Below are 25,199 nucleotides of genomic sequence, written 5' to 3'. Positions count from 1 at the left end.
GTGGCAATAGGTTTTTCTCTCTCTTTGTGATCAGTAGGGACCACCTTCTCCTTAAGAAAGGCCAGGGTGGCAGCAGGAAACTCCCTAGTACTTATGCCTGCAGCTGGGGTTTATCTGCTTATGTGGGTGGGCCAGGCCTGTTTCACTCTTCCCCTCCTGCTGTAACTCTAATCCCCTGCAGGAGTGACATTTGCCTAGGCCCCCAGAGCATTGGGTCTCAGAGTGAATACCCAACTGAGATACATGTAGTCCACACTTCTCAGAGTTATTGTTCCAAGCTGTCCGCAGCTCTGTCTGCTCTGGTTACACTTGGATTGCTTTGTCAAGCTTTTCTTCACAACCGTGTGGGCTAGAATATTGCTATTTTTTTTTTTTAATGAATGCTGAGATTCAAAGAGCTGGGGCCCTAGGTACAGGCCTGAAGTAGCTATGCCTTAATTTGGCTCCGCTGGTTGGTGTGAACTGAAGGGTGCATATGGCCAGAGTTCCACCCACATTCCTTTTCTCCTTGCCTCCGTTGGCACTGATATGGCAATAGCTTTTGCTCCAGAGTTGGGAGAGGAATGCAAGGACCAGGTTGTCATTGCACAGAGGTCCGGTGCCATCAGGGAATGTGGGGTTGCTTGCTTGCACCTTCTTCCCACACTGCACACTCATCCAAGGTGAGACGCACTTTTTTGCAGAGTCTGAGAAGATACTCCCCAGTAGCAATCCCCTCGGGAAGTATATTGAAGCATGACAAAAATTGTCCTTTTAAGCTAAGGACTAAATCACAGCTATCCCACACAGATTCAATTCTGTGGAGAAGATGGTAAAGGAATCTCTTCTCTAAACCCACACAGGAGGCAGCCACATGGTAAGCCCAGTGTTTTCCTAAGCACTGGGATGTGAACTCGGTTGACTTGTCTGATGACTGGTCTTGCCGCACAGCAGGTGAGGCCAGCAGAGTTGGGGGCACAGTCATGTTCCAGCCCTCTCTCCCAATTAGTGGAGTTAGGCAGCATGTTGTTCGGGGCAGCAAATGCTTCCACTTTTGCAAGGACTAGTAGAGAACGATGAGGACTACACTTCTCTGCCCTAGCTAGCGAGGGATCTAAATCATAGGACAGACATTGAGGACTTGAATGAAACTTCCTAATGACAGAACACTTGTCCCCTGGGAGCTGTGAAGCACCAGCTATAATGACCTTCTGTCCTGCTGGTGGGTTGAGTTATAGGTGGGTATCCTGTCCTGTTGCTCCATAGCAGGTGAAGAAGTTCTTTATTTCTCCTCTTTCTCCCTTCCCAGTGCACTTGTGCAACACAGGACACACTTTGATAGTTAATAAACAGTCAATTGGTCACTGATTTACAAGATTTATAACTGCCCAACTCATCCTCTGCTGCTTATAATAATACAAACAAATTAGCTTCTCTGAGCATTTGCCCTCTAATGGTGGTGTGGACGCAGTTTTTCCATATACCATCATTGGCTGCTGAACTGTCTTAGCTATTCTGTTGCTGTAGATTGCTTCATGACTTTATTGGCCATATTTCCTTCCCTTGCATTAATCTTTTTAACAGAATTTTACACAATTCCCTAAACAGTCACAGCCTCCCCGCTGTCTTCAAACACACAAACATCATTCTTCACAATCAAAACATGTCCCACTAAGCTTGTTTAAATGACATAGGGCCTGATCCTGGATATCTTGAGCCCTCATATCTCTCGCAACATTTTAGGGGGAGTGTATAACTGCAATATATTTATTAGCCCATGGCTGAACAAAGGAAAGAACAGAGTAACAGATCCACATGGGAACTAAGCAAATCAAAACCAACTTGAACCTCCATAGGTGGAAGTGTGAAGAGATGATAAATATTATATGTATTTGTTCACTGATATTTTAGAAATTCTGCATGCCTTTTGTGTAATAACAAGTAGTTCTGAATATGACAAAATGAAAATGCTCATGTAATTTTATTTTCCATGAATTTAATGAGAGCACTAGCACCTAGTCTTCGTTAATATTTGTTATCAAATATACTGATGTGAGCACAATCACACAAAATGTATTTAATTTGCTGAGCAAAATTCTGCCCTCAAATACACATCCTCAGCTCCCATTGCTTTCAACTGAAGTTATGTCTGTGTATCTGAAGAAATAATTTGGCTTACATAAGGTGGTTTTGCATAAACCTATTAGGACGTTCTTAGCCACTTGTGATTTTATTATATTATCAGTCGTACCCTGCTCCGATTCACTTCAGTGGGAGCAGCATTGGCCCCATGGCCCGAATTCAGCAAAGCACTTAAATGTGTTCTTCACTTTAAGCAGGGGCCTAACCCCATTGACTTAAAGTGAAAATTGAAAAGCCCCATTAAAGTGAAGCATGTGCTTAAGTGCTTTGCTGAATCAGAGTTTACATCAACTCAGAATAAATGTCTATATAGGCAATACTTTGTTTAGAGCACTTATATTGTTCTAGATATGTTATTCCCATTAAAATACAAACTTTACTAGTATGACCAGAAATTTGATGTCTGGTATGAAAAGTAGTTTCATAAGCTTCATAAGCATGAGGCAAAAAAAGAGAAAAGATTTAAAAGGCACATTAAGTACAAGGCGACATGAATAAATTGCTTTACAAATGTTAAATAAAAATACTTTTTAAAAATGCGTGGCATGAAAATTATAGAGTTTACATTTGTAAATACAATTCTTTTATCACAAGTATTGTAAAGCTCAGAGAATTCACTTGCAATAAAACCCATTTTCCTTTTTACTTATCATGTATTTCCCTTTTATAGGGCTCAATTAAGATGCTGGTTACCCATGGAATGACCTTCCAAAAATCATTTTTCATGCCTTTCCTCATTCATTAATCTTATGTTATTGTAATATATGGAAAATTATTGAGTTTTAGCATTTAAAATGTATTTGAAATCCATGCACAAAAAAAGTTAATTCTGGAGATAAGTGTTTGCAGTCTACACTGTGATAACACCATCTCAGTGATTTTTATCTTGACTTCTTCTGGTGACTGGAGTTGATTTCTTATTAAAAGGGCAAAGATAAGTCACACTAACTCAGCAAAAAAATCAGTTTCTTATTATAGGCCTAGTAAACCTCAACACTGTAGAGAAACTTTTTATAGTATGATTTTATCTATCAAATAAACCTAAACAAATGTCAAGGATTCATCCAATTTAAAACATACTGGATAAAAGAGATATGTTTTCCCTAATTACTTGAAATATACCTAGTGGTAATAGGATAAGACAGTGTAGGTAACTAACCAATTACTTAGTGTAAGATATTTACATCCATCCATATGCTATGAATTATGTTTAAATTCTCTTGCACTTCTGGAAAAGTGAATAAAATCATGTAAGTTTATTTTGAATACAAGATCAGATATAGTATGTTGAGTGACACTTAAAAAGAATGAAACAGTAACTGTAGCTTATTTTCTCGAGCAATCTTGACACTAATGCTAAATTACAGCTTGGAAACATCTAGCATTTTTACCTTTATGAGAAAAGGCTTTTTACATATTTAACATAATTCTAGGGAAAATATACTGGAATGATGTATAAAGATATGTACACTGTAACCAAAGGGCATTTATATTCCCCAGTAGAATACTTACAACAATTTTATTGCCATTTGGTGTCATTTTCTAACAGATATAAAATACAGCCAGTAAACAAACTAGACTTTAGATTTAAGCTGACAGCTGTTCCTTCAGAAGCAATATTCAGATATTTAATCTAAAGAATACTGAATATTTTACAATTGTTTGAGCAAACTATACTTTTACAAAGCGTAGGACTGTATGCTTGTGTATACAGTACTTGGATCTGATAATGACATAAAAAAACAACCCTAGAATAATCTACACATTGGTTGCTTCTATATACTCCCTGGGCAAATAAACAGACTACCTCATGTTTTTATCTCATGTTTTATTCTTAATGCAACATAACCTTTTTATAGATGAAATGTTACTGTGAATACTGTGGGCCAATTTTTCCCCCCGCATGCCACATAACCAATGCTGTTAATTCCATTGAGGATGTATGCACGTAACTGAGGGCAGATTGTGTCTCTCTAGCTATATTAAGGAATACATTTGCAGGGTGACCAGATGGCCCGATATTATCGGGGCCACCCCGATATTTGGGGCTTTGTCTTATATAGGCAACTATTACCTCCCACCCCTCCCTTGCCCTGTCCAAATTTCTCACACTTGCTATCTGGTCATCCTATGTACATGACAAAAGCACCAAATTTCACCTTCATTAGGTGGCTGATCACAGCAGCCATGGAAGTGATGGGGAGCCTGTATGCCATCCCAAATAGGGGCTGAGGGTACAGGCTAATGGATTCACAGTCATATGACTTCAGTGGCCCTAAGAACTGTGCAGATAGAGCAAGGGAAGATGTGCCTAGTAAGCTACCTAAACCTAAACTGATAAATTAAGGGCCATAACGAAACTCATGAGTTGGAGAGTGATATTGGGCCAAATTATCTTTTGGTGTAAATAGATGCAGGTCCATTGGCTTCGATGGAGTTGTGAAAATTAACTCCAGCAGAGGAAATGGGAATTTTTCCGTTGGATTCAAGTGTGAATGATTAGACTCTACTGTATCCTAATCATCCCATCACAATATTTGTTCATATTCAAATTAGAACAATATATGGTGATAATAATTAAAAATCATTCAATTCACAATAGGTATCAGAATAAAGAATGATATGATGCATGCAGCATGAAGTGGTTCTACTTAAAAGGAATTTGATAAAATGAAAGTTTTTTTCAAGTAATTTCATTGTCTTTCATTACTCCTTTTATCCTATAAGCTTTATAAATAGCATTAACTTTTAACTTCTTGTGTTCATTTGTGAAAAGAGTTGCCCATTTTATGTTTTTGATTATTTTGATAAATCTTCTTTTAAAACTGAGTTGTATCTTTGCGTCAGAACTACATATTGATAAACTATCAACTCCCAGATGGATGTCTACATGGAAATCCATTTGGCCTGCAGGAGGCAGGGCTGAAAAACAGGACCATTCTCCTGCTCTACCCCTCTCACTACCAAAACTTCTCTAAGCCCAGGTAGACTCTCTGTTGAGGGGAATCCACAGGGCCACTGGGAGTAGAAAATGGCTAGGTGGAGGCAGCACTCCCTGCTTGTTTGGCGTTAAAATCTGTGGTGCAACAGAATAAGCAGAAAGCTCATGAGATAAGTCCACCGTGGGCTCCTGGCATGATGCGAGTGCTGTAAGGTAACTAACAAATCAGAGGAATATGTGCACAACAGCATTGTATCCTAGCGATGTAAATGGACCCCCGTTTTTAAAATATATTGGTTTCTTTACTACAGGCTTAGAGGAAAGAGAGAGACACACAGATCTATGAGTATTTGAGCATGTGAATTTAAATTTGTTTTCCATGAAGAGTTGGGGAGTTAAAACTCTTCTCACGTGAATGTTCATGGAAAGGAAATACAACATGGATGCAACCTCCGCCAAAGTGAATTCATATAATGTGAGCAAAAACTCATGGGGAAAATGTGGTGATACGTGCACCGCTCTACTTTATTACAAACATTAGTACTGATGATAAAGACACATTTTAAAAGTGCACGGCTAACTCTACTGAACCATTTTTTCTCAACTTCCCTCCCTCTTCCAACACATTTTAAAATATACAGCTTTGTTCTGAATGAGTGTTTTGTGACTGACTTTACAGTGTAAGCACAGTGTAGCTTACTGCTGTCAAATGTATTTTGAACTCTTAAATGTTTATAATCTTTATTCATTTATCACATATTTTTACTTGAATCAGCAGTAAAATCTGTGAAGTCAAAGGATAAGTGCCAAAACTGTATTAGCTTATTTTACCTAAATAAAAAAAAAACCTTTGAAAAAGTACCTTGCAGCTACACAAATTGACAAAATTCATCAATTATATTTTTGCTCACTTTATAATTACACTGTAGTAACTGTAAAGTGAACTTTAATGCATGGTTGATTAATTATAAGGTTACTGCCATTAAGTCACTTTCAGAAACAACAACTTGGGCTTTAATTAATTTAATATCACAACTTTACGCAATATCTGATCAAATCCAAAATTTTAACTATGAATACAAGCTGCAATTTTGAGTTTGTAAGTATGTGACATCTAAAGTGTGATACAGCAGTTTTCCTTACCTTGGACAAGCTTGTTGATAACTGAGCTATGCAAGCTTAATAATACCTTATTAATCAGACTGGAGTGAGCATGGGGTTCCCCCATTATCCACCTGCCCACTTACAAAAAGGCTTTTGCAGTGAATTCCAGATAGTTTCTATTTCCACTCATTTGCATGTATACTTGGAAATAAAAACTTCATAGATGTATTCTGCACTACAGAAAATTAGGAACAGGGCCTGTATATACACATAAATGTTTCCATTGTATTTCTTCAAGTTATCATACAGGGGAGAAATTTTGCTATTGTATGTAATTCTTTCAGTTTCTATTTACTAGTAAAATGACTCTGTGCCCCTCCCTTTGGCTCACAATAATACCAACACGGGCCCTAGCATTTGAACAAGTGCAGGGATAGGGCTTTTGCCTTCTTGAAGTTTTTTCTGAGACAATATTGATGCAAAGCAATGTCATGACATTGTATCCCAAATGTATGAGCCCTGAAGTTTCTTCATTCCCTGTGGGACATAGAATAGGACTATCCAAATCCAGCTCATCCATTAGGGTAATATACAATATATAAACAGTAGGTGCCATTGGTAACCCTATTGGTGGCAACTGCCAATGGACAATTATCTAGGAGAAGAAAGATAGTCCAGTGATTAGGGTGCTAACTTGGGACTCTGGAGACCTGGAGTCAATTCTTTTTTCCCTCTTCAGATGTCTTGTCTGATCTTGGTAAAGTTGCTTGGGCCCAGATCTTTAAAGGTATTTAGACTCCTAAATCAATGGAAGTTAAGAACTTATACTTTTGAGGATCTGGGCGTTAGTCTTTCTGTGCCTGTGTCTCATTGGAATTAATAATAATAATACCTAGCTCTTATATTGCACTTTGCATCTTTAAATGAAATGGGGATAATAGTACTGCTGTATCTCACAGCGGTGTTGCGAGCATCACTACATTAAAGATTGTCAGGTGATCAGATAATGAGAGCTTTATAAGTACCTAAGATAGATAAGAATGGGAGGAAACCTACTTTCAGCATTTTATTTACTCCCCTTCCTAAACAAATGTTGTCTGATTGACTGCAGCAACTCATAGCCATGGTAAGACACTAAGATTTGTGAAGTGCATGTAAAAAATGTTGACTTATTACCAGAGAAGTTTACTTATTCCACCACTAGAGCTGATGTAGTAAAAGATAGAGCACTGGGGTGTAACTGCGGCAACCTGTGTTCTAGTTGCAGCTTTGACTCTGAGCGCTTATATGACCTTGGGTTAGTCTTGGTGTCCACATCTGTAAAATGGGGATAATAATTCTTACCTCGATGAAGCACTTTCAGATCTGTAGATGATCAGTGTTATATAAGAGCTAGGTATTATTTGTTTAAACAATGTATTTGATAAATTTTGCCAATTTTTCTATTTCAATGCATCGATCACAATATTTTACAGATTTATTAATAATTTAAAACTGCTTTTCTCCATCACAAGCGCTTGCTTCGTCCGGGCCCTGGGAGTATTCAGCCCCCCACCCCAGTCTATGTCCCACCCCACCCCAACCTTTCTCCCAAGCCCCCACCCCGCCTCTTCCAGCTTCTGCTCCACCCTGCCCTGCCTCTTCCCTCCCAGTTCTGCCCCCTCCCCCAAGTGCGCTCTGTCCCCACTCCTCTCCCCCCCAGCACCTCCTGCATGCTGCGGATCAGCTAATCATGGCGGGAAGGGGGTGCTGGGAGGAAGGGAGGGAGAGGGAAGAGTTGATTGGTGGGGCTGCAGGCAGACGGGAGACATATGGGGGGTTGTTGGCTGCTGGTGGGTGCTAAGCACCTGCTAATTTTTTTCCGTGGGTGCTCCAGCCCTGGAGCAACCATAGTCGGCGCCTATGTTGGGTGTGTTCCTACTGGAGTGTATTAGTGTGTGCAGTGGCTATCTAGACTTGGTAAATAATGGGAGAAAATATTTGCAAACATTTTTATTCATTTTGAATCACAGCTTTTGAGGGATGAAACTGCATCTTGCAGGAACTGTTCCGGGATTGGATAACCTCACATCTTCATAAACTATTTCTGCTTGAAGTATGAGTCTGAAATTTGCTTTCTGCTAACACTGAAGTGAGCAAAACTTCTTTCATATGAATGCTCACAAAAAGCGAACAAAATCAGAGCCTGGGCACCATTGTGTGAAGAGCTGTATAAATTACACAAGTTGAGACTCTGACCTATAATGTGGTAGCTGCTGCTGAGTTGGGTTAGATTTGAATCAGTGACCTGGAAGTGCTATATCCTATTACCAGTCTCATAATAATCCATCAACTCCCCCAAGTGGCCCTGTTTTCCTTAATGTAAGGGACAATTCTGTATTGAGTTACATTTTCTCCATGTATCAAGAATAACATAAGATGAAATTATTAAAAGCAACAACAATAACAATAATTTCCATTCTATTGTTTGAGCATTTTAGGTTCTCAGCAAAATTAGGCGAATTCACATTTCACATGTGTTTAAATTGCTAATCCCGCCACTGTTATCTGTATTAGTGAATATATTTACAATAACTCTTACTCTATAATGTTTTGGCAGTACTGTTATAAAAATTGTATGAAGTCTCGAAGTGGAACTGAACCATGAAACCCAAATTGTAAGCTGCTGCTGAGCTGGGTTATTAGTATGACAGTACAAAATTTCACACACAAAGAGACTTTCAAGATATAATATTTTAAAAAGGCAAAGAGGAAAGGAAATGAAAGCAAACTCACGTTTGTTGCTTCTAACTTAATATTTCACTGAACTGGGCCACAGTAATGTGTCTGGGTTTTATACATTCTGTTTTTCAGGCATTTGATAACATTAGTGGGGTAAATCTTTTATATGATGAAGTGAGCACAACCATTCAGGAACATGTAAGCGAAATGGACAATGTGCTGGGAGCCTCTTCAGTTATCAAGCGGAGGGAAAGAAAAAAGAATACAGCAAGGTGGAAAGGTATTATTTTCAGTGACTCCAACTGACTTAAAAAAATGCCAGCATTTACATATAAAACAGCGCTATAAAAGGGAACAGATTATTTCAAAGCACACTTTCTCCTGGAAAGAATAGTCCCCAATCATTTTTGACTGTGTTAGACTAGTGGTGTTTTCAGTTGTTCACCTCAGTATGGCATTTTTAGTCTGTCACAAGTGTACATCATGAAGAGAGAACAGCTGTCATTCTTTCAGTGATGAACACCAAAGATCATAACACTTTCCACACTGGAATTTGGTACAGCTGTAATGCAATTGAGAGAAATAGATTTTGAACAAAAGTCAACATTTAAAATGTGCTGCGGACATAAATCAGCTGCTTGATTTCTAATTAGGTAACACAGTGTGTGTGTGTGTGTGTGTGTGCGTGTGTGTACACATGCATATATATACGAGGACTTATGCTGCATTTAACTTTATGCACTGACAGACATTGAACTACTCACAATGTGTAAAGCTAAATGCATGTGTAAGTCTTTGCCTGGATTGGTGTCTGTATATGTCTCTCCAGTAATAACTGTAGTAGTAGAAGCCCATGACAAAGTGGTATCAAAGTATTAAATTGTACAGAATTATCATAATGTGTTACTTAAACCTTGTCATTAACATGAACAATTTATTTATCTTTATTCCCATATACAAAGCCTCAGTCCTGCATCAGAATCCACAAGCACTCTACACTTCTGCTAAGGCCCTATAGATTTCAGTGGTACTCCACATATACAGAGATTTTGATGCACTGTTAGTGCCCTAGTTTGGATAGAAGTTCCATGTGTTGTTATCTGTATCATATCCAGATTACTGATGGTTGAACCTTAAAAGGTTCAGCATTTCAGTTTAGATGAACAATCAAAAGATATACAGGGAATTTTTAATGAAAATAATGGAGATTGTTCTTCTTCGAGTGATTGCTCATATCAATTCCAGTTAGGTGTGCGTGCGCACTGCGTGCACGGATGTCAGAAACTTTTACCCTAGCAGCTACCTGTCGGGCTGGCTGGGGAGCCCCCTGAGTGGCGCCGAAATGGCGATCTATATAAGCCCCTGCTGGCCCAACCCCCCTTCAGTTCCTTCTTACCGCCTGTGACAGTTGTTGGAAGGGTGGTCTCTTGTCTTTTCAAGTGTTCCACTTATCCCTAGCGTTCTCTTATCTTCATTGTAAATAGTTAGTAGTTTGTAAGTGTTAATTGTTTCTCTATAGTATTAAGTGTAGTTTAGCTGTTAGAGGGCAGTCCTGTCAACGACTGCTCTGCGGGGCCCTGGGGCATGCCGTCTCAGGGCTTCAAGCCTTGCAAGTCTTGCAGCAGGCCCATGCCTGTGGGCGACCCCCACAATTCCTGTCTCAGGTGTCTGGGGGAGGGCCATCAAGCAGACAAGTGCAGAATTTGTAAAGCGTTCAAACCTCGAACGCGTAAAGAGAGGGAGTTCCATCTTAGGCAACTCCTCATGGAGTCAGCCCTGCGGACCTTTCAGGATGCGGGCCCGAGCGCCTCGGTGCGGAGTGCCCCTCCGGCGGTACCAGCTTTGGCACCGCAGAAGATCCTGCGCTCATCTCGGGACCGGCGATCTCCCGGGCCCCAAAAACGCCCACCTCGGCACCGTTCCCATTCCCCGGTTGCTGCCAAGAAGCAAGCTGTGGGAGGACCCTCTCGTAGGATCGAGACAGTTGCCACGGGCCCGATGGTGCAAGAGCCTGGACAGACCTCTGATCAGGTCACCATGCTGCAATCTCTTCAGACCATCCCTCCACACGTGACCATGCAAGTGGAAGAGATCATTCTACCTTCCACGCTGGAACCCTTCGTGGCGGCGAGAGGTCTCATAGAGATGACAGGTCCAGTGCCTCTGGCCCCAGCACCGGCCCCAGCTCGGGTCCCGGTGCCATCCAAGGGCAAACCAGCGATGTCCGGGCTGTAAGCCCTCAGACCAGCATCTTATTCCCGCTCAGAGTCCCGGCACCGTTCTGAGTCCTGGCACCACCCCAGGTCTCGGTCTGACTCACGGCACCGGTCTGACTCGCGGCGCTGATCCCGTGGTCCCGAACCTCGGAGCCGTTCCCTCTCGATGTCGCTTTCGACTGTGCGAACATGGTCCCGCTCAAGGTCCAGGTCCCGATCTGTGACCTCGCGGCACCGCTCGGACCGACGAGCTGCAGGTTCCCAATCCCTGTGTCAGTGATCGCCACGGCAGCACCGCTCCCCTGCTCGGCACCGCTCCCGGTTGCAGTACCGCTCACTGTCGCGGCACCGCTCACCAGCTCGGCACCACTCAACATCGCGGCACCGGTCGCGGTCATGATCAGCCTCACGGCGCCGATCCCCGCGTGACCTGCGCCTGCCAAGAGACTCAGTGCCTGCTTTGATCCTCTCCCGCACCACCACCCCTTGGCCGTCGCGGTCCAGATCCCCTTCTGGCAGGTCGGAGAGAGCCTCAGGGGTCTCAGACATCCCTCATTCTGGCCCAGGGAGCCTCTGCCAAGTTCCACCAGCGACCCCTTGGCAACCTCAGTGGCAATTTTGGACACCCTGGGCATACCATCAAGCCCAGGGCATCCCCCCGGTTGCCCGGCCGCCATCTTGCTCGAACGCCAGGCCTTCTGAGGCAACCCTTAGCCGTCCTCCTCCTGACACAAACCAAACTGTGGAGCCAGTGCCTGCGATAGAAGCTACTCCAGCTCCCCAAGAGCAGCCACCCATGTCTGATCAGGATGCTACATCCGCACCTGCCCTCCCTGTGGAGTCATCCTCGTCCTCCCCTGACGAGGCTGTGGCTGGCACGTCCACGTCTGGGCCACCGCCGATGGACTTTAGGGTCCTCCAAGAATTGTTGAGGTGCGTAGCCCTCAATATGAACCTCCAAATTGAGGAGGTTGTGGAGGATGAGGACCCCATGGTGGACATTCTAGGCCCAGAAGGGCCCTCCAGGGTGGCCCTCCCCATGAATAAAACCATACAAAACAACGCAAAGACTCTCTGGAACGAAAGTGGACAATTATCTAGGAGAAGAAAGATAGTCCAGTGATTAGGGTGCTAACCTGGGACTCTGGAGACCTGGAGTACTTTGTCCCCACCAGGGGTTATGAATACCTTTTTACCCACCCTGCCCCATGTTCGCTGGTGGTAGATGCGGTAAATGCCAGGGAGAGACAATGCCAGCAGGGGCCTGCTCCCAAATCAAAAGACACAAAACGGCTGGACCTTTTTGGGAGAAAGGTTTATTCTACTGGGGGTCTTTCGCTGTGGATCGCTAACCAGCTGGCGATCCTCAGTAGGTACAATTTTAATTCTTGGTCTGCGGTCCTTAAATTCCAAGACCTTCTCCCAGCAGAGGCCCATACAGAACTGGGGGCCATTGCTGAGGAGGGTAAGTTGGTTGCTAGGACTTCCCTCCAGGGTTCCCTCGATGCTGCGGACGCAGCTGCGCGCACCCTGGCGTTGGGAATCGCTATGCGGCATAACGCCTGGCTTCAGTCCTCTGGCCTCACGCCCGAGGTGCAGCATACCATCCAGGACCTCCCTTTCGATGGCCAGGGATTGTTTGCGGATCAAACTGACTCCCGCCTGCATACCTTAAAGGACACAAGAAACACCATTAAGTCCTTCGGTATGCATACCCCGGTTACCCAGAGGAAGCCCTTTAGGCCACAGACCACCCAGCAACGTCCTTTCCCTCTGAGACCGAGGCAGGACCCTTCTCGTCGCAGAGGTAGATACTCTCGATGTAGACCGTCTCGTCCTCCCTCTGGACAAGGTCAAGGACAGTCTAAGTCACCCCTGGGCCCTAAGAGCCCATTTTGAAGGTGCGCCAGAGGATGGACTACCAGTTCTTACCCAGGACAGTTATCCCTTTCTAAATCGTCTATCCCGTTTCTACCATGCCTGGCCCCATATTACCTCGGACAGTTGGGTCCTCCGCACGGTGCAGACGGGATATTCTATCCAGTTCCATTCCAACCCGTCCTCCCACCCCCACTCCCCGTCCTTCTTCAGGGACCCTTCTCACGAGCAACTCCTCATCCAGGAGGTTCCATCCGTCCTTGCCCTGGGGCAGTGGAGGAAGTTCAGGTGCATTCGTGCTTGCTATAACTTGGCAAACGTCCTTCCACCTGCTGTCACGGCTCACTCCATGAGAGCTCAGGCGTCGTCAGCTGCCTTTCTGGCACACATTCCTCTACAAGAAATCTGCAGGGCTGCCACGTGGGCCTCGGTTCATACCTTCACGTCCCACTATGCCATCGTCCAGCACTCTCGGGATGATGCAGCCTTTGGCAGAGCGATCTTTCAATCTGTGGTTTCTTGACTCCGACCCCACCTCCGAGGTAAGGCTTGGGAGTCACCTAACTGGAATTGATATGAGCAATCACTCAAAGAAGAAAAAACGGTTACTTACCTTTCTGTAACTGTTGTTCTTCGAGATGTGTTGCTCATATGTATTCCATTCCCCCCCCACCTTCCCCTCTATCGGAGTAGCCGGTAAGAAGGAACTGAAGGGGGGTCGGGCTGGCCGGGGCTTATATAGATCACCATTTCGGCGCCACTCCAGGGGGCTCCCCAGCCAGCCCAACGGGCAGCTGCTAGGGTAAAAGTTTCCGACATCCATGCACGTGGCGCGCGCACACACCTAACTGGAATGGATATGAGCAACACATCTCGAAGAACAACAGTTACAGAAAGGTAAGTAACTGTTTTATATATAGCCAGTTGCTCAAACAGGTTTCTTGTTGATGAGGAAGGAAAACATGGTAGTTGGTATGGTGTCAATCGTCTGATTACATTATATGTCTATTTTTAATTTTAGGAGCTCATTTTGTCTCCTGCAAGAGCTAAGTCATCAGGAAGAATGTTTAGTTCACAGCGCTTTTTGCATCCTGAGTCATCTCCACAATCTGCATCCTCATCCAATAAGACATCTACTTCTGTTATTCACATCTCCATGTGCATGGAACTATAGCTGTTTTGTACAGCAAGTGCTGTGTGCACAGACCTCCAATTAACTTCAATGGAAGTTCCCATGAGACATGTGGCGCATCAGGTCACATGTGTAAACTGCAGATATAAATATTGCATTTGACTTTCTCCCCAAATACCAGGCTATTCCTACAGGGACTTTAGACTTCAGAGGCTTTATTTGTATGTGCTTTCATTGTAAAAGTGGGGAGAGGTTTATCGATTTGCCTTTCAACCTTCATGAATAAAATACTACCGTATTTAACAGTAATTGTTCAAAACACTGTAATATCACTGTTGTAAGATGTAAGATTCAAAGTGGCTTCATTCCACCTTAATCACCTCTAGTGTGTTGGCCAGCCTCCAAGCAGCTTTACAGTCCATGAAGCCCTAAAGGGGCCAGTCTCTTCCTCATGCCCACTGCACTGGGAACCACAGCATCTCTGCTATCCTGGGATGGAGTTACCACCTGTAGGCTTTATTATTTTTATTTATTTATTTATTTTATTTTATTTTATTTGTATTGCAATATCCCTAGAAGCTCCAACTTAATAAGGGGCCCATTGTGGCAAGCACGGTACAAACACATAGGAAGAGTGCCCATGCCCCCACAAGATTACAATATGATTAGACAACCAAGGAAAGAGAGGCACAGAGAAGTGAAGTGACTTGCCCCAGGTCACACAGCAGCTCCCTGACAGAGGTGGTGATAGAACCCAGGTCTTCTGAGTCCCAATCCTTTGCCCTGTCTCCTGATCAAGGCTACTTTACAGTCCCTTTTGGCCCTGAGGAGGTACAATGTGCCTGTAGTGAAGGAAAGATTTTGGATCAGTATTTTGAACCATTCACGTAGAACCCTTTTTTCATATTTTAATTTATTTGATGCACGTGTTTATTTCTGAGTGGGAGCTTTACTCTTCTTTTACAGATAGGATTTGTTGATGTTGCTGTGTGTACATTGGTGCAGTAAAACTACTTCAGATGCATTGACCTTCTGTTGGACTTTTCTTTACATCTTACACCTATTGATTAATTTTGATATGTAGAGCTTCGGTTCTCAAATATCTGAAAATTATTAAATTACATTAGGTGCAAACCCATTGATGTAAATGTCAGTACCACAGACAAATTGTCTTCTGGGGTTGCAAAATATCATGTAGGTTTTCTTTCTTTTCTTTACTAATTGGATTTTTTAAAAGTCCGGTAAAAGATCAAAGAACAAAATTAAATCTCCTGTACATTTATAAATGGTGATGTGATTTGTTTTGGATTGTATAGTATTAAATACCACTTTGATGGCTTCTTTCAGTGACCATAGAAATGAAATTGCATCTTTAATTTTCACTTAATCTATGGTTCACTTAATCTAAGGCACTTTAACTTATGGTTCAGAGTTCTGAAGTAGGAATTGATTCCTGTGGGTGCTGTTTCTTTAAAGAAGGTTGAAGGAAATTTTGTCTGTCCTCGGATTTTTCAATGGAATTCTTAAACTTGAGCTGAGCAACACTTCTTGTGCTTAATGTACCAATATCAATTCATGGCTTATACAGGTACATCAACACAGCAGGAGTTTTTATGTGCCAGACTGTGACCCACTGCAACTTCAATTTAAGTACAGTGGAAATATTGCTTTTGTCTGATAGCAGGAATGTATGAAGATAGAGGGTCAGATCCTCAATTAGTGTAAATCAGCAAAGCTCCAGAAACTCCCATGGAGCTATATCGATTTATACCAGCTGAGGATCTGGTTCTGAATTCTTAATTTAAAAATGCAGGATCTGATTCACTGCTGTATTACCTCAGTTTTATGCTGGTGCAATTCCATTGATTTTAGTCCAGCCTGTGCTTTACAATTCTGAAACATTCAAAATTCTTAAAAGTTGAGTTAAAAAAAAATTCTGTTGAAAATACTTTTTATTTGACTGCAAATTTTGCATAGATCTTGCTTTAATTTTAATTCTGTGTGACCACATTGATTTCAGTTGGTATACATAGGCATGTCCTTTACCCTTATCAGCAACATCATCCGTATCACTTAATGATAGACAGTAATTGCCTGCCTATATGGTGTTTCTTTACAACAATTTTCTCCTGTGTAGCTTTATATATGTAGTCATTACTGAAAAGTGTAAATAAAGAATCCCTTTAGTGATATAGTTTCCCTAGGTACCGATTTTGCTCTTATTATCTAAAACATACTCCCCCATCTGTAGTTCTGTTCTATTAAAGGATAAAGACATAAGTATGAATTAAAAATTAAAATGCTTGTAGTTTAGAGAGTGTGGACAATTAAAATGTATCTGGGGCTAGGCTCACACTACAGTAGATATATTACACTGAGTGCCAGTTAAGCAAGTGGATGAAAAATGAGTGATTTTCATCATTCAGTTAAATATAGTTCTAAGTGATATGTGCTAGCATTAAAAGCAAATTACTTAGCACTTCACCAATCACAGCATGGGAGTATTCCATTGGAAGCAGTATTTTCAGAGATGCTCAGTCCTCAGTTTTATTAAATAAATCAACTGTTAATTCTTAGAGAAGTAGCTGAAGGCATATTGCTAAAATAATAAAAAGTACAATGATAATTATTTTTTAAAAATATCTTATTTTAATTCTATACACTACACACACACACACACACACACACAAAAGCCCCCAGCCATGACACACACACACACCCCAACAAAATTCCCAAACAATGGAGGACTGGAATCCTTGCATCATCTTGTGTTTTCTTCAGGTTTTTCTTTTTTTTTTCAAATGAATATGCCTTTTAAAAAAAACTTTTCAGTTCAGTCCTCTTTACCTATAAATCTTCTACTCCCTCACTGAAAAAATTGATGAGCTCTTTTTTCTATATCCCACCATCTCTCTTATTTGTACTAAGGTAGCATTATCCAGTACAGTCTAAAGACTAGGGTCCCAGTCTCAACATGTATAAATTGTTATGTCAGTTAAAGTCAATGGAGATATGATATTTTACATGAGCTGAGGATCTGGGCCCCAGATGTTCCCTTTGTGCCTAACTGCAATGCCACTCTCTCCCTACCACTAAGGTTTGTTGGACAATGGCCACTGGGGAGTCCACACCAGAAGGACCCAGTGTTGCCACACCCAAGCATTAAAATATCACAGGTTGTGTCTCAAAAAATAATGATTGGCTTTAAAATTATGAGATTTGGGGAAATAGTAAATGTGGGTTCTTTTATTTGTCTTGTGGTTCCTGTCAGCATTTAGGGGTCATGGTTTCAAGCTTTCCTCCATAACCAAGAGGGCTAAAAAGTGAAAGTTGAGATTCTCATGTAATCAGCTGACTCCAGGATCTCAGGGTTTCAGAGAAACTGTAAATATCATGAGACTCACAATAAAATCATACGAGTTGGCCAAAGAGGGGAGGGGACCCTTCCACCTGTGCAAAACCCTATTGATTGTCAAAATGGGGCTCTGCACAATGAAGGTCTTCCTGTGACCCAAGGACCCCACAGTGCCAACTGGCAATTGGGTCACATAATTATCCTGATTCTGCTATGTACATTCTGGTTCACCAGAGGGCTTAAATGAAAGCCTGGGTCACATTGGTCATTGTCATTGTTGTGAAATGTATGTTCAGATACTAGCTAAGGTGTTGTGTACATATACTGAAAATATGTTCTTAGATTCTCTTTCAAACTAGAGGTGGAAGAAGAGGTTTCCTGTCAGACAAATGATGTTTACTCACCTTTCTATTGAAATGTAAATTAAGTATTGTCTCATTCACAATGGGTCTTCCATCATCCCTCTAAACTGAATGCCAATGAAGGATTGTCAGAATTTCACAAAGGGACTAACAGGTATCAGACATGCCAACTCTCACCGATTAATTGTTAGAGACATGATTTCTAAGTAGAATTAAGCCTGACTCATGATCTCATGATAATTTCTAAGTAGAATTAAGCCTGACTCATGATCTCGTGATAGAACTCTCAACTCTCAGGATTATTTTTTCCCAGCTGCGTCTGAAAAAAGAAATCTTGATATTTGAGAGTTCTACCCCAAGATCATGAGTCAGGCTTAATAATTTTATTTAGAAATCACTGTCAGGCAGGCAGCTGGGGCTCCTGCTGTCAGTCATCCCCAGGCAGCTGGGACTCCCCCTACAGCTCCCGCAGGCCTGGGGAGGATGATGAACCCTAAGAGGAGCAGAGGTGAGGCTGGGAGTGCTGAACTATGACCTGGAGGCTGGAAGGGGGCTGAATGAGGAGGGTGGGGGCTGATTGATGGTGGGTTCTGAGCAGATGGGGTGAGTGGTGGGAGGGGGAACTGAGGGAGGTGGGGGTCAATGGGTGGGGGGCTGAACTGATGGGGTGGTGATGATGGTGGCTGGGGGACTGAACTGAGTGGGAGCTGAATTGAGGGGGGTTTGGTGGGGACAGAACTGACGGGGGGACTGGGAGACAGGATTAATTACTGGGCAGGAGATGGGCAGATGTGGAGGTGAGAGCTCCTGCAGCAGAGGCCAAAATCACCGTATCCAAGACATGTGGGAAAGCGGGCAACACTAACTGTCACATGCACACTCCCTGGGGATGGGCAGGGGGAGTTCAAATCTCAAGAGACTGACCTAAAAACACAATATCATCTTTTTTTTAAAAAATCTCATGATTTTGGGGAGTCCGACTCATGATTTTTGATCTCTTGAAGTTGGCTATACTGAGCAATAGAGAAACACAGCAGAGGAAGAGATCCTTGTCTTGCAATACACTTCAAAGGTTTGCTGGCCTATACTAGGGGAACCAAGAAGTCACTCCATCTTCCTGCACTTAGGAAGTAGACGGATAGTGCATTTACATTCATGAAAACAGGACACAACCAGCCTTGGTTGATGACACTGCAAAATGCTTTGGGTGAGATGAACTTCATTAGGCAGGAGGTTGAGCTAATAGTTAAGTTTAAACTTTAGAAAGTGTATTCTGCTTTTGTTTTAAATGTAACCCTTTTGTTTCCATTCTCCTTACTCCCTATCTCTTGAATCTTTGATAATAAACTTGCTGTTGTTTTCACTATAAGTATATCTCAGTTCTGTGATATTAAGCAAGTTGGTGATTCTGAGTAGATTCAGACAAGCTGGTGTGTGCACTGTTCCCTTTGGGGACATTAGACCTGGTATTTCTGTGACTGTTCAGTGAATAAGGGAATGGACAGTAAAGGGGGATGCTTCACAGGGGCTCGGGGACTGGGGTGCATGTATTGTTAACCTGCAAGGCAAAGGAAGGGCTGGCATAGCCCAGAGGAGAGTGCTTGGGTGGATCACAGGCTGGTGGTATCAGGGAGCTAACACCCAGTTAAGCAAAAGCAAGTCTCTACCATGGTAGAGGCAGGGGGATAACAGGGTGACTCACATTCCTGGGTGCCCTGAGAACCTTCACACCTCCCACCTGGAAATCAGTACAATACTGGGGCCTGTGATGGGGTGTTCACCCCACACTAGCCTAGAAAGTGTTAATGTGGCCCAAGAAGGGTTAAGCAACCTGATTAGGCCACACCAGAGGGAGAATTAGACTTGATAAGCAAGCTCTGACTGAGGATGGAGCCCAGCTGAGCAGGAGCTGCTGGGGCTAGTATAAAGCCAGAAGTATGCAGTAGAAAGGTGGCTGAAGTATGGAAGTCTCCAGGTATTTGCTGAGATTAGAGAGGAAAAGGAGGAGATCTAGCGGGAGAGTCCTGGGATTCTCACCCTGAAGGAAGGGTTTACCCAGAAGGGTGATAAAGCAGAAGCCTAGTACAGGTGGAGTAGGAAAAGGTTCAGGGAAAGGGTAGCAAAATTTGGGACTGTGAGACTGTTGGCTGCTGATTTTAAGGTTTCTGAGCTGGAACCTGGAGTAGAGAGTGGGCCTGGGTTCCTCTACCAGCCACTGGGAAGTGGCACTGGCTGGGTAGTGAATTAGAAGACTGTCTGAGACCGTTTGTATTTCCCAGAAGGGGAAAACTACAGTGACCTGTCTGGAGAGCCCAGCCATGAAGAGGGAGCATCCCAACTCACAAAGAGGAAGCACGGCAACTCCTGCAGCAGGAGAGGGCATCAGCTTGAAGGAGAGACAAAAGGGGGTGTCAAAATGGCCAGAACTTTCCCGCACATGTAGCCACAAGGAGGTGCCTCAACAGTAAGTAGACAGTGTTGTGACCGGGCCTTACACTTGAAAGATCATGTTGAGCACCTTTTTGCTTGCTTCAAAATCTTTCCTTGTGGGAGAAAAGCTATAGTATTCCATAATAATGACTCAAACACTGCAGTAAAACAGTGTTCCTGTAACTTCCTGCAGACTACAGTAGTTCTTTTTTTATGTCATCTTTCTTGCTGTCAGGGAAATATTTATATATCCACACTGATATTTGTTTTTATTGTTTTACAAGATCTGTGTCCTAAAAACCTTCTGATGCTCAAAATGTAACCATTTATTTTTTTGTTTTGTTTTGTTTTGTTTTCGGCATCAAGATACACTTTTCCCTATTAAAAAAAAAGCATTGGGGGGAAAATGTTGTTGTTTAACTCAATTTTCAAAATATAATATTCCCTTTTTTCAATTTTTCTGGCTGAGGTAATTGTTCTGAGGCATCTTGTCTGGCTATGCCAATTCTGTCACATACACTAATATAAAGTAATGACATGAGGCTGACTTAACTAGACATAATAGGGTACATTTTTAAAAGATTGCATGGGAGGTATGTGCACACATTGTGCTACTTGTTAATGAAATTGTTGATGTTCCTCATTTGTGTTGCTTTCACTATTGCATATATTTAAAATATCTGCCTAGACAAATGCAAAATTGTATAATCCCTTAATAATACATAAAAAGTGATTTCTAAATTACACATTGTCTGAATAAAGCCCAGTTGTATTAATTTAAATGCAATGGGTCCAAGTGTCAAAGCTGTTACTGTGACCCGGTCGCTGTCCAATATTAAACAGTTTTAAACAAGTTTTGGGGTTTGGTATACAGAGAACATAGGCTGTTTAGTACTGTGGCAAACACACCACTAAAAACCCTTTCTAATTTATTTTTTTTAAAGATATAGGAAAAAAGGGAAAAACAGTTAAAGCATTTTAAATGTAAAATATTAAATAAGGTTTTTTTTAACACAATCCCTCTTCCCTTTTCCTTTAGCTGGAGAGAATCTTTAGAAGGAAAATCCCCTTCTTTAACAATTTCCTAGGCAGTTTCCTTTTTGAAGACAAAGAGAAAAATTTAGTTGAGCTGGGCTGGACCTACTATTTTTGTAGGGTTGCTAATCCTCCCGGTTTGGCCGGGAGTCTCCTGGAATTGGGCTCGATCTCCCAGACGCTACTGAAGCCAATCCAGGAGATTTTAGGCTACTAAAAGTTTAGTGGTGCAGCAGGGCTAAGGCAGGCTCCCTACCTGCCCTGGCTCTGCACTGCTTCCGGAAGCGGCCAGCATGTCCAGCAGCGGCTCCTAGGCGGATGCACTGCCAGGGAGTCTCTGTGCACTGCCCCTGCCCTGAGCGCTGACTCTGCAGCTCCTATTGGCTGGGAACAGGGAACTGCGGCCAAAGGGAACTGCGGGGGTGGTGCCTGCAGGCAGGGGCAGCATGCAGAGCTGCCTGCCCACCCCTGAGCCTAGGAGCCACTGCCAGACATGCCGCCACTTCCAGGAGCCACCTGGCCGGAGCCAGCACCTTGAACCCCATCCCCCACCCCAACCACCTGCCCCAGCCCCCTCCCAGAGCCCACAACCCACACCCTCTCCCGCACTCCAACCCTCTGCTCCAACCCAGTGAAATTGAGTGAGGGTGGGGGAGAGTGAGCAACAGAGGGAGGTGGGCTGGAGTGAGTGGGGGCGGGGCCTCAGATAAGGGGCAGGGCCAGGGCAAGGCCTTGGGGAAGAGGCGGGGCAAGCGTGTTTGGGTTTGTGCAGTTAACAAAAACATAGGGTTGCTAGCTGTGTTAAGTTGACAAAGTAAGACAAACATACACAAGAGGGGAGAGAAAAGAAGAAAATGCAGTTTCTGTCTCTGATGTTGACTATCACTTGTAGTCTCATTGCTGGAAAAATACAGGCATAGCACATGGTTTTATCAGCCACTCTGAGACATGGCAAACTTGTAAGAGCATCAGGCTGTTCAGGGCATTGCTTTTAAAAGCCTGTTTGGTCACAGGCTTACAGCAGTGTTGCAAAATATCCAATCTTGGCCAGCTAAGCCAGACTCTTATTAAACAGAAGACAAAAGAAGAGGGATAGGAAAGAGAATAAATAATGTGGGTGTGATAGAGCTCACCCCATCCCAATCAAGAAAAGGCTAAAACAAGTTCCTCAGGGCTCAGCCTGTACTACATAGACACACCTGCAGAGCCTGCTCCACTTTTAGGCAATGAGCTTAAAAGAGAGAGTTTATCACAGGAAGGAGTTTCAACCAGGAGGGAGGGTGGTGTGCCTCAGAGTTCACTGAGTCGGGCAACAGCCACCAAGAGGAAGAGAGCTTGCGAACCTCGGCCTCCCACAAGAGCCTGATTGGTCAGGTACCAGCCAATTGCAGCAGCGAGGGGTTAAAGATAAACCCTGACCTAGGGTCTAGTAGTGCTTAACCTTCACAGACAAGGCAGACCTCTATTAAACTTTTCTGAAACACTTGGAGATTGAATGTCTCCATAATTGGAAGGACTTCTAAAGGGCAAGGATCTCTGCAAATTTCCAAATGAGACCTAAAAAGGCCCATTCTATCTCAGTAGGGAAGGAAAAGGACACACTGTGTGTGTGACATACATACATCACAGATGGTGTTTGCCATTTCCACCAGTCTAATGTCATTTAGATCCCTCTTTCTGGCCTGGCCTGGTCAGGACCTTTCTTAGGATGAAGAAGGTCTGACAGTGTTAAGGAAGATCCTGGGATCTCAGGAGATGGTGGGGTTAGCAGCCATGTTGGTAAATCTTACTTCAGCGTCTGTTAACAGACAGCTGCTGCTTCAGCTCATCCCCCACCCCCAACTTCTTTCTTTAAGGGCCCCAAAAGGAGTGATGGGTGGAAAAAGCCATCCTCATTATTTTGTTCACCAGTTAGGCTAATTTCTGACACTCCAATTTTGGTTCATTGATTTCTGTTTTCACTCTTCTGTTATTTACCAGTCATGGTCTTAACATAGTCCCTGAGTTTTCAGTAGGTCTTTTTGGACTAATTCAGACACTGGCTCCCTTTTGCACCTTTTCCCCTCAACACTGATAATGTGATTGCAACATTTTGTAAACTTTTATCCACTCTTCCACAGGTGAACTCACAATTAGGCTAAACTTGGAGGCCCAAATTATTACCAACAGCCCTAAACATCAAGATGCAATGGAGACACACCATAAATGAATTTGGACCAATTTTTTTTAAGATGTATTTGTTGCCTGTAGCAGAAGCCTTTTTTTCTACGAAGCAGTTTGTTTGTGTGAGTGTTTAATATGTACAGGTATGTTGGTGGACCACCCTTCCTGAGCCTGAAATTTGCTTAAGCTTGCGCTCAACTTTAAGCATGTGAGTAGTTCCCTGAAATTCAACAAGACTGCTCATGTGCTGGAAATCATGCACGTGCTTAAGTGCCTTGCAGATTAGGGCCAATAAGAGTAGGTGTAATCTTCACATGTAGGGAATGAGGACAAAGGGAGATGTGTATACTGGTCATTGCTTGTTTAGAGAACAGATGTTAACATGTGGACCCCTTCTTCCATCACTTTGATAATATGTTATGTCCCTTTGCAGCTCTTTTTGTGGTGCTCCTGCAGCATCTTTGATTTATTCTTTTTAAGGGGGCCTAATTCCTTGCTGGCTCTCAATTTTCATGTTCTTATTGCTGGTCTTACTACACCAGTGGCTTACTACCACAGGAAAATCCTGCTTCAATGGGCTGTACCTCCCAGGGGCAACTATGCCAGTTTTATGATAGGTTTGCACTGGCAGTGTGGGGCAAAGTGGTCTGAAAGTAGGGGAGAACATGGCTTTTACCTATTAAAACAAAGTAATTAGTTGTCAATACGATGTTATGATGAGGGAGTTCTGTATTTCTATTTCTATGGTTTCTTTTACCTATAATATTTTTTTCTCTTTTAAAATCAGTTTTGAATAATTTTGTCTGTTTATTAAGGGCTTCTGAAAGTTCGCTCTAGATCTGTGAATAGCATAGAGATGCTGCTCTTTGCTATAAACTAGTTTGGGACATAAATTGCTTTTTATAGAATCTTTGAAACTAGAGATGGGAAAAGCCTGATTAAATTATCTATTTTATCCCACGAGGCCAGGATAAGATGGCTTCCTCAAGTATATCTTCCAGTACTTTGCCTAGTCCACTTTTAAATAACTCAGATGATAGGGTTTCCATCACTTCCCTTTGGAGACTATTTCATACTCTAATATATGTAATAGTCTGGAGTTCCCATGCAGTCAGTCTAAATTTTCCTTCGCATAATGTCATCCCCTTACTGTTAATTAAGCCTCCTTGTCCCACTCTAAAAAACTTCTTTGGTTTTCACACCCATCAAATACTTGTACTCTATTGTCATGTACCCCTTAGTCATTGTGAAGACTCCCAGTATACAGGCCTGAGGAGATGCCTCCCATCTAAAGGAAGGGATGTACTGCCACAGTTAATTTTCCTCTCCAAGAATCCCAGATACAAATATCTAATTCAAGACTCAGTCCTGCAAGATTCTGAGTAATTCTTTGAGGTTCTGAGGTCTCTCCGTTCCCCAGCACTTCACAGGACCAAGGCATAAATCTTCTCAAACGGGTGGAAAGGCATTTAAAGAAGTTGGACTAATAATGTGCCAGAGTTAATGGAAAGCTTGTTTAGATGTAATTTTAGTATTTAATCCATTTGTTAAATCTATTAGAAAGTACTGTTTAGTTGTCTCATTAAAGTTAATATATCATTGTTTCACTCAAGCTGGAAAATCAGTCTCTGAAATGAAACCTTTTTGTGCAGCTAGAACCATTCAATCCCAATGTCCCATGCAGGGCAGGTGCAAGGATGTTTCGTGCCCTAGGCGAAACTTCCACCTTGCGCCCCCCCCC

General features: G+C 42.8%; 1 protein-coding gene across 1 annotated transcript in view; it reads left to right on the top strand.

Moving 5' to 3' along the window:
- OFCC1 (orofacial cleft 1 candidate 1) overlaps nt 1-25,199 on the top strand; it is a gene marked incomplete at its 5' end in the record, with an annotated part of 249,367 nt that overhangs the window by 216,375 nt on the left and 7,793 nt on the right. The window contains one exon of the mRNA XM_026647306.1: nt 9,020-9,167. Coding sequence (XP_026503091.1) covers nt 9,020-9,167 — 148 coding nt within the window. The remainder of the gene's footprint in view (nt 1-9,019; nt 9,168-25,199) is intronic.

Source organism: Terrapene carolina, unplaced genomic scaffold, assembly GCF_002925995.2.
Source record: "Terrapene carolina triunguis isolate 2854851 unplaced genomic scaffold, T_m_triunguis-2.0 Scaffold58, whole genome shotgun sequence".
In the NCBI taxonomy this organism is placed as follows: domain Eukaryota; kingdom Metazoa; phylum Chordata; order Testudines; family Emydidae; genus Terrapene; species Terrapene triunguis.
The sequence above is the reverse complement of the archived record's forward strand: the minus strand, read 5'-3'. Positions and strand labels throughout refer to the sequence as shown.